The 10,499-nt window shown below is 35.0% G+C and overlaps 1 protein-coding gene across 1 annotated transcript; it reads left to right on the top strand.

Moving 5' to 3' along the window:
- The first annotated feature begins 2,111 nt into the window (after window positions 1-2,111).
- On the top strand, window positions 2,112-10,381 carry LOC145819377 (uncharacterized). Its single transcript, XM_082913361.1, has 6 exons — window positions 2,112-2,279; window positions 8,556-9,321; window positions 9,535-9,621; window positions 9,720-10,023; window positions 10,119-10,203; window positions 10,292-10,381. Exons 1-4 carry the CDS (start codon window positions 2,112-2,114, stop codon window positions 9,779-9,781), a joined length of 1,083 nt encoding a protein of 360 aa, XP_082769487.1. The 3' UTR covers window positions 9,782-10,023; window positions 10,119-10,203; window positions 10,292-10,381.
- The last annotated feature ends 118 nt before the right edge of the window (window positions 10,382-10,499 follow it).

Genomic DNA, 10,499 nt, shown 5'->3' with positions numbered 1-10,499 from the left:
TAGATTATGGTTCACCAAAAAAATCTTGTAGTCGCGTATGGCACCCTCCACACATATGCTGACTAAGTGAGCTTCATCCACTAGTTCATGACAGTCAATCGCCTTGTCTTGGAACCGCTTAACATAATCCAGTATATCTTCGCCTTCTTTTTGGACGTCTCGCCCAAGTGTGAGGGTTATAACTTTCTCCTAGACTTGGAAGAACTTCGTGTGGAACTTGTTCACCATCTCCTCCCAACTCTTGATCGAGTTTGGAGCCAAGTTTACATACCAACTATAAGCTCTTTCAATAAGTGGTTTGGAGAACTCCCGAAGGCGCAGAGAGTGGTCACTACCATGGACACCAAGAGTTTCAATGAACCTGACCACGTGTTCTCTAGCATTGCCTTGTTTTCCATCAAACTTAATAAACTTTGGCATTGTAAACCCAGTTGGGTAGGGCATGGTCAATATCTCTTGAGAGTATGGGGGCTTCACATCTGGGTCTGGGAGAGATAGCAGTTGCTTCTTGCTGCGTTCTTGCTCGAGCATAGCATGTACATTGGCTAGAGTAACAAAGTGAGTGGGCTGGAAAGGTCTAGTCTGCTCATGGGTAGCTGAACCAACGACCGTACCATTCGCTTGAGGTACCACCAAAGGCATCTGGATCAGAGCCCGAACCTCAGGGAACAAGTTAGGCACTAGGTTTGAGACTGCTACAGGCGGAGGTGCTTGCACTGGAACTGGTCGAGAAGCCATGGCCATAATAGCCTCAGTGAGAGTTTGCAAAGCTGTCAGGATCTCTTTCTGCGTATCCTGAAGTGACTGAACTGCCTTAATCACAACATTGTGGTCATGGTCTTCCACATGTGCTACTCCGCCATTGGAAGAGCCTTGTTGCCGTGGGAGTTGTTAAACTTCATCTTCTGCCATTTTTTCCAGCGAAGTGTGGAAGCTACTGCGGGTATGAACCATCAACAAAGCAGCCTCCCTAGTGGAGTTGCTAGAAAATGTAGGGGGGTTTTAGATTAGAGAGGTGATCAGAGAGGCAAAACTATGCTAATGGTCCAATAATGGCGAAGTGGTTAAAGAATGAGTAGCAGCAACTATCTAGGAGTTGAAGAGTGTGTAGCTGGGTGAGGGTGAAGCAAGTGGCTCAAGAAAAAGTGTATGGCAGCACCAAATTAGGCAGCATCTCTCCCAAATCCCTAAAATTCTTCCTTCTGAACCTTGGGAAATGGGTCATATTTATAGGCTTTTCCTTGGTACCAAGAGGACACCAAGTGGCCAAATGAAGAGAAGACATGTGTCCCAGGGGATCACATGGAATATTCTGCCTTGAGCCACTAGGTTGGAGGTGCCACGTGTCCCTCTGTATGTACTGTGTACTATCTGTTTGCCTCCGCAACTACCCTTTTGAGCCTCCGCAAGTGTAGTTGCGACGGGAGTGTTTGGTGCTACAACTTCCTTTCGAGCCTCAGCAAGTGCAATTGCAACGGGAGTGTTTGCCTCTGCACTTGCCTTTTCAGCCTGAACCTACCTTGCCACTGCACTTACCTTTTCAGTTCTATTTGACCAATACATGCATTCTCAGGACTCCATTAGTATGCTATAGACTATGTTCATGCCCACCTCAGCGAAGCCTCCACCCTTAGCCACCTAACCACAAACTCCCTAGCTTCCCAAGGAGAAGGTCACAGCCAAGTCTGTTATCAGCTATGTTGTGCCTTAGTACCAAGCCCAAGGGAGCTTCCTTAGTCCTGCCTGTGCGACTAAGGCAGGCTCATGACCTAGGTAATGGGAAGGAAGTCCCTCATGTTTGGGCTACCCTACTTCCATCTTCACAGGGTTGCTGCGGTAAACTAGTATTTCTGGACCTGCTATCAGCTCTAACCAGTAAGTCTTGGGGCTTGCTATTAGCGTCAAGTTAATAAACCGTGGGGCCTGCTATCAGCCCTAGGCTAGTAATGCCTTGGGACCTGCTATCGGCGCCAAGCATCAGCCTCTATTTGCAGAGGGAAGTCTCTCCCAAAGGCTGCTATCACCTTGGTAGGATATTCCCTCTGCAACTTAGTTGCTGCGGCAGTCATTTCCCATGACAAGTTCAGATAACATGACCGAAGATATTAGAGATGGCGGCGCCGACAGAATGCCTCCACGACTTAGTTGCCTCGGTCTTCTCTTTCACTCAGCAACCCCAAATGATCATGACACCGACATTACTTGGAATGGCGGCGGCACCGAAGATACTTAGAATGGCAGCGCTGAGACAAAGTGCCTTAACAACTTCGCCGCTGCAAGTGTTGCCTTTGCAACTTGACTTGGGCATTTCTCCTCGCTGAGTCCATGTGGAGCCTTGGTGGGTCGGACCTACCTCGGCCCACTTGTTGGCCCACTTCCCTTGGGCTTTGGCCCACGCTTCTTTTTTATTCCTGGTCGCCTTCTCAGGGCGATCTTAGTGCTTGGGTCCATACTTAGTTTGGGGTTCAATTTTTTACTCTCTACACTAACCATTTCTCACACTATATCATCAAAACAAACACACTTTTACCTAATCTCCTCACTAACAATCTACACATTAATAATCTCTTCATTAACCATCCCCTCACTAATAATCTCATCTAACCTAATTCACCAAACAAACATGACCTTATACTCTATTTGGTTTCTTGTAATGAGATGAAATGAAATGGTAAGTTTTCTTATAAAATGACTATTTCCATAAAATGATGAAAGAATATTTCATTTGTAATGTATTTGTTTTTTTTTTTTTCTAATCAAATATTAGAATGAATATTTTAATAAAATAATCATTTTATTTTATTACAGTGAACTAAACACTATCTTAAAGTTTTGAATTAGCCATTTTAATGTGTTTCTCCCAAAATGAAAAAAAAAAAAGCAATTTATCCTTCCAATATTATCAACCCAATAAAAAAGTAGGGACAATTACACACACACACACACAAAAAAAAAAAAAGAAGTAGGATTTGAGATTTGTAACAAAATAAATTTTTAATTTTATCAATTTAAACTCTAATATTTTGATTTACTTTCAATGTAAACCATTTGCCTATTTTTGTTAAGTAAAATAAATAAAAAATATTTTAATTATTAAACTCAATGTAAGTATACATAAAATGTCTAAAATACCATTTTTCATTGAGTTTAATGAAGAAAATATTAATTTTTTGGATAAATTACAAATACATCCCTTGAGGTTTGCTTAAAATACGAATTGCCCATTATGGTTTGGAAAATTAAAAAATACCTTCCTGCCAGAATTTTTTATTTAACAGAATTAATTGAAAAAGTAAAATTTCTAACTGTTCACTTATACAATAATAAAATTATCTAAATTATTAATTAAAATAAGATTTTAATATTATTAAAAATTGTTAATTAACTTGATGATTATTAATAAAAGGATCTATTTGTATGAAATTAGAAACCTTAGAGAGCATAATGTAATTTCTAAAACCACAGAGGATAATTTGTAAGTAAATCTCAAGGGGTGTGTTTGTAATTTATCCTAATTTTTCTATTGATTTTACTTAACAAAAATAGACAAATAGTTTAGATAAAAAACAAAGCAAAAGTTTGGGATTTAAATTGATAAAATTAAAAATTCATTAAAATGGTCAAGATTTTTTTTATTATATAATTTCTCCAAAAATATACTCTATCCGTCCCAAAATATTAGTTTCTTATTCTATTTTTCATTATTCCAAAATATTAGTCCCTTTTTAAAAAATAAGGAATAAAATAATATAAATTTATTATTTTTCCCTTCTTTTAAATTCATTAATAATAATAATAAATACAATTATGACGATTGATATTCGCAAAAGAATAATGTTATATGCACCAATTAGTATATTAATTAGTATACCAATTGATGATGTGGCATAATTTAAGAGATTTTTGGTATTTGTAATTTGTATACTGAGTGGGGTTAATAATATAATGTCATAACTAGTATTGATACAGTAGTTAGTATACTAATTGGTGTATGTAACACCGAACCTGGGGGTGCTGTTGTGCTCTCATGTAGAATTTTTTCGAGTCTTTTTTGATGATCTGAACCGTTCATATTGTAGGGTTTGTTAAATAGATCATCCATGCAAAAAATTAAATTAATTGGAAATCTATAACTTTATAACAAGAGTATATTTGTTTTTAAAAAAATAAACGGTTAACATTATTTCGGTAATTTTTGTAAAACAATCTGATCATAGGGTTACGGATTTCTGATTTACTTGATTTTTTATATAGATGCTATACTCGACGAACCCTATAATATGCACAATTCAGATTATCGAAAAGACTCAGAAAAAGTCCCCACAGACTTACTACAGATCGCATCTATGCCTTAGTCACAATAGCAGCCCTATGTCTATGTAGCATCACCATTCCCAAAAAAATGTGCTATCAAAAGAGTAATTTTAAAAAATTAATATTTTTAAAATATAATAATTATATTATCAAAAAAAAATTAAGATTGCGTTTGGTAGAGTTTTGTAAATATGATTTGAGAGTATGAGTTGTATTTTGAGTGTGTGAGTTGTGGAATTATGATTTGAGTGTAGAAAATTTGTTTGGTTATGGTTTTTGAATAGAGTGTTGAATTGAGTTTTAAATTGAGTGTGGAATTGAATTTTGAAAGTTTAATTTGACATGTGAAGTAAGAAAATTTGTTTGATTATGAGTTTTGGAAATAGTTTTCAAAACTTAATTCAAATTGTTATAACTCATAACAAATCACACTACTTTCACACTGTTGAAAATTTTGATCAACACTCATAATCAAGCTCTTTTTAAATTTAATTAAAAAAATTTATTATTAACAGAAAATAGCATTAATCAATTTTTTAATTGAAAATACTACAAAGGAAATATTTTTTTTTCAAAATAAATATTCAAAAAATTTAAATCATAAATATTTAAATAATTTAAATAATCTAAAAATTTAATAAGTAAAAAATTAAAATAAATAGGGAGATTTTTTTTAAGCTCCCTAATAATAACAATTTAGAGGATAAAGGACACACAAAAAGATAGTGATGCCTCACGTCCCTGAAACAACTTGGCGCGCGTTTTTAATTATTTTGTGGACGAAAATACCCTCGCCAAAATCAACACAGAAACAAACTCATTCCGACGTCTCAGTTACATTCCAAACATCCAGCATCTTCACGAAAAGGAGAACAGCAGAATTAAGGTTTCAACATCATCTGCACCATCGACATTAGAGCTTCGTTATCTTCTCCAAAAATCATTCCCATTCCTTCCTCACAAATTTCTCTGACCTAGGTTAAAGCTTCGTTTTCACTGCTCATCATCATCTCAGTCCATCTTCGTCACGTCGCATCTTCATCGCGGGCCATATCAGCTCGTCATTCAAGTTTCATCCTAACTCTGGTCAGTTTTTCTACAATACAACTAGATTTTCTCTGGAAACACAGTTAATAGCATTTTATAATAACCTTTCATAAATTAGGGTTTCAATTTCGTAATAAAAAGCTACCTGAATTTGAAAAAATTTATTTCTGTGTATTTTGAACTTATTCTTCAACATGTTTGTGTGATTTTATCTCTAAATTTCTCTGGCATTTGAATTTCTCTGATTTTTGATTAATGTACTTTTCTTCTTTCAATTTTCTCTGGCATGTTTATTTTCACAACAATTTTTTGTGTTTTTATCTTATTCTTGAACATGTTTCTGTAATTTTGTCTATAAATTTTCCTGCTACGTAAATTTCTCTGTAATATGTATTTTTAATTGCAATGTCTATCTTAATCTAGAATGTCTATTGCTTTCTTGCCTGTGTCTTAAGTTTCTCTGGTATTTATAATTTTCTCTGACCACATCACGTCACTTTCCTCCCTTGTGTCTTTGACATTTTTAATTTTCTTTGGAATTTTAATACTGTGGACTGGAATGAATGTTTCTTCTTTGAATTTTCTCTGCCATATGTACTTTGAGAAAAAGTTATTTCTCTGAATTTTGATCTTATTCTTGAACATGTTTCTGTCATTTTGTCTCTGAATTTCTCTGCTTTGTAAATTTCTCTGGAATATGTATCCTTCTCTGCAATGTCTATTACACTCTTGCCCCTGTCTAAGTTTCTCTGGTATTTATAATTTTCTCTGACCACATCGCACCACTTTCCTCCCTTGAGTGTCTCTATCATGGTTAATTTTCTCTGGTTGTGTATGTAAATTTTTCTTGCATTTTAATATTATGAATTGAAATTTTCTCTGGAATGGAAATTTCCTCAAGAATGTGTAATTTTCTTCAGAATGTGCATTTTTCTCTGGTATGTTTATTTTGTTCAATTCTTGATTTCAATATGGTGTACTTCTCAGTGCCATGTTTACATTACTTTGTTTATTTTATCTTTGCTAATTGTGGAATGGAAATTTTCTTTCACTTGCCATGTTTACTTTTTTCTATCATCCATTTTCTCTGGTATGTTTACTTCTATCTGTAATTTAAACAATTATTGAAAATTTCTCTCCCATGTTTATGATGCTGTGTTGATTTTCTCTGACATTTAATTTTTAATGTCCAATTTTCTCTGGCATGTCAAATTTTCTGTAATTTTCCCTTATCTGTAATTTTCTCTGGCATCTCCAATTTTCTCCCTTATCTGTAATTTTCTCTGACATGTCCATTTTTCTCTGGGATTTAATGTTGACATCTCTATGCTTTAATCATTGTCTAGAAATGGCAAAACGTAAAGGCAGCGAAACACCGGAAACACCAAGCAAAAAACAGAAACTCTCTCAGTCTTCTTATGGACTAGGATAAAAAACTAGTAGCAAAACACTAGAAACACAAAGCAAGAAAGAACAACTCTCTCAGTCCTCTTATCATCTAAGATAAAAAACCAGCACTAAAACACCACAAACTCTTCCCAAAACACACAAGTCCAAGCTGATGAAGCAACTAGCATCCAGATGAGTACCCCAACTTCAAAAGACTCAAGCTCAAGGGGGAAAAAACCTGTTAAACTCCACAGAAAGAGAGCTCACTACAGCATTCAATTCCGATCCAATCTCTCATCTGTCGTCTCCTTCTTTTAAACACTTAAATTCAGTTCAAAACATCTTCTAGAGCTTCAAGAGACCCCATTCTGGTATTTGATCCAAGCTCTAACCACTGGAAGGATGGATCCAAAGAAATCTAGGAAATCCGATGATGATGTAGTTGCCATAATCCAATGTTACAATGAAAAAACAAAAGCATTCACAGTTGGGAAGAAGAACCTGACCTTTACAACAAATGACATGACCTTGATTTTTGGTTTGGAAGGAGGTAAAGGAGCCATGTCATTAAGATACTCTAAAAAGCCAAAATCTGCATTCCTCAGAAGAAGATTCCAAAAGGACACAAGGCTCACTGGTCCTGTTCTTAAAAATGCCTTGGTCAAAGCAATGAAAGGCAAGCAACCAACTGACTTCAAAGATGTAGCAATCATTGTTACATTGTACTTGTGTCTCACCCTATTTTTTGCAACAAGTGGGAATTCAATAGGTTGGGTTTTTATAAAGTTTGTAGAACCTCTTGAATCAATGAAACAGTATGATTGGCCGGAAGCAATCACATCAACATTGATTGATTCTATCATGACATTGCACAGAACTCCAGAAAAAGTTACGGGATGTGTCATTGCATTGCTGGTAAGTATAATATCCATTCAAATTTACAGTTATCATACTTACAAATTTGTGCGTTTACAAAATTTTATTTAATTTCATTTTCATCACAGTATTGGCTATGTGAACATGCAACTATCATTGACTCGGAAGACAGTAACACAACAGACTTCCCAAGATGTGCCAAGTGGAACCTTCAAACCTTGACGAAACAGCTACAGAAGACACCAGTCCACTCTCTTGCACCTCGATAGGTTAGATTCCTATTGCTACTGAAATCTCAGTGAAATTTCAAAATTTCTCTGACCACTGCTTTGTTTCCCTCCTTGTGCATTGATTGATTAAGATTAATTTTCTCTGAAATATGAATTTATGTTTTCTTCTTTGCTTACCACTGGTCTATTTCTGCCATTGTAATCAATTTTCTCTGCCATCCAAATTTCTCTGACCACAATTGTAACACATTAACTTATATGCCCTGATTGATTTTCTCTAATATATGAATTATGTTCTTTGTTACATAATTTTCTCTGGCCCATCAAATTTTATCTCCTTGTGTGTAATTTTCTCTGCCCATAACTTGTGTGCCTTGCATCTTTGATAAACACTGTTTATTTTTACCCTTCTAATGAATTTTCACTGGAATTCAAATTTCTCTGACACAAATATAGTAAAACATTAACTTATATGCCTTGATTGATTTTCCCTGATATCTAAATTATGTTGCTTGTTTCATAATTTTCTCTGCCCCATAAAATTAACTCCATGTCTCTAATTTTCTCTGGCCCAATACAATTTTCTCTGAAGTTTGTTTCCCATTAATATCATTTAGATGAATTTTATTTTCCTTATTTGAATTTTTTCTCTCAGTGAATTTTGTAACATTTCTCTAATAAAAGAGTCTCCTGTTACAGATTGATAACAAGCAGCTCGTCAAAAACCCATCTGAGGAGTTCTGTTTTGGCAAAAAGACGAAGAAAGAATTAAAAAAGGCAATTGTCATATTCAAGGAGACATTACAAGATCCATCTGAAGATGGAGGGAATGAACAAGCAAAAGGAAACACAGAAGAATACGAAGCCAGCAATGGACAAGAACATCAAGCAAGCAGCACAGAAGAAGAAACCAGCGAAAAAAGTGAAGAAATAGAACCAGAAGACAAAGAACAAAATGAACAGAAAGAAGAAGACAGTGAACAAGAAGATGAAGATGAAGATGAACAAGAAGAAGAGAACAAGGATGAAAGTGATGAAGAAGAAAATAATGAGCCGATGGACCAACAACATGATGGCATTTGTGGCTCAACAATGCATCAGCCTGAAGAATTTGAGGAATCAAAGGATGCCCAAATTGCTGATCTACGTCAAAGACTGAAGGCACTATCTCAATCTAAAAAAGAAGAAGACAGAAATTGGATTGAATTACTTGCTGAAAATGATATTTCAATAAGAATACTGACATCACATAACTCAGAACTTCAAGAAAAAGAAAGCACAATCCGAATGAAACTAAGGATGTTGGAGGTTGAAAAAGCAGACGATACAAAAACAATTCAACAATTGAGGTGTTCAAATTCGGAGCTTGAAACTGAAAATGCTAAATTGCATGAACAAGTTCAAGAACTATCCGTCCAACTAGCAACACAACCATACCGAACACCAACACAACTTCAACCACAAGGTCAGTGAAAATCTTGAGCCACAAAAAGTTATGTCCTTGTGCCATCATAACTCAGAGAAATTTCTGTTTATTATAATTTTCTCTGTCATTGGTAATTTTCTCTGGAAGTTATATCTCTCTGAACACATTAGTTATATTTCTACTGCTCATTTCATTTCTCTGTATATTTTCTTATTTCATTTTTGGGGCTTGTTTGATTTTCACTGTGTATAGTTGGAATGCAAGTGGAACAACAACCAACAACCCAACAAGAGCAAATGCCACACAAACAACAACCGAAACAAAAGAAGAAACTCTATGGTAACTGCAAAATATTGAATTAAATAAATTTACATATTGAAATATCATCTGTTGCTTCAGAGAAATTTCACTTTTCCTAATATTTTCACTGTCTACAGTCAAAAAAGATCCAACCTCAATGATAAAAAATTTAAAGGCAAAAGAAAGGAAGGAAAAGTAGCATGATCCAGAATTCCAATATCCGAAAGTTGCGAAAGTGACTAGAGCTTCAAAACAAGCTGCAAAACAAGTTGAGCAAAGCACGAAGGACAAAGAAGTGCTTGATGCTGATGCATACGTCTTGCCTCAACCTATAAACATCAGAAAATCTTGGGTCTTTCCACAAACTCTTCCCATTTCAAGATTAATAAAAGACCATATAAAAGACATCTTGCAGCACATATCAAATGTGTCTGGGCTTGAGTAAGTACAACAAACAAAATAGAACACAACAAACAACAAATTACAAACTTATGTTGCATTAACAACAATTCAATCCCTTCTTTGTCATCTTGTAGAGCTTTAATTTGGACAAGTGAGTTGAATATCATTACCTTTGAAGACATTGGAAACCTCATAAAGCAAAAAGAAATTGCCAACAATGTAAGTCTTTCCCTTTCATCAACATTTCTCTACAATGTTCCATCAGCCTTTATAAAACAATATTACAATTATAAATCATATTTTTCAGGTCATTGATGGCTATGGAGAGATCCTTTTGGCTGACCAAATGAGAGAGAAACAACAACCAACCTCATTTTTTTTCACATCCATGTGCTTAGTATGTTACTACTATTTTATTTGATTTTCTTTGGAATTTACTTTCTACTTTCTATTCTTAATATACTTCTTGAAGTCAGTTGTGTCACTAGTCATAACAAAACCATTTTTTGATTTTC

Source organism: Camellia sinensis, chromosome 2, assembly GCF_055761805.1.
Source record: "Camellia sinensis isolate YWXY chromosome 2, ASM5576180v1, whole genome shotgun sequence".
Taxonomy (NCBI): domain Eukaryota; kingdom Viridiplantae; phylum Streptophyta; class Magnoliopsida; order Ericales; family Theaceae; genus Camellia; species Camellia sinensis.
Note: the sequence above shows the minus strand (reverse complement) of the source record. Positions and strands in the feature narration are given on the sequence as shown.

What these genes read in the sequence shown, in the direction of transcription:
- LOC145819377 (XM_082913361.1), top strand. Translation starts at nt 2,112, where the DNA reads ATGGCGGCGCCGACAGAATGCCTCCACGACTTAGTTGCCTCGGTCTTC. An exon ending in TAACAACTTCGCCGCTGCAA is followed by an intron (nt 2,280 to 8,555) that starts GTGTTGCCTTTG and finishes CTCCTGTTACAG; the next exon opens with ATTGATAACAAGCAGCTCGT. An exon ending in ACAAAAGAAGAAACTCTATG is followed by an intron (nt 9,622 to 9,719) that starts GTAACTGCAAAA and finishes CACTGTCTACAG; the next exon opens with TCAAAAAAGATCCAACCTCA.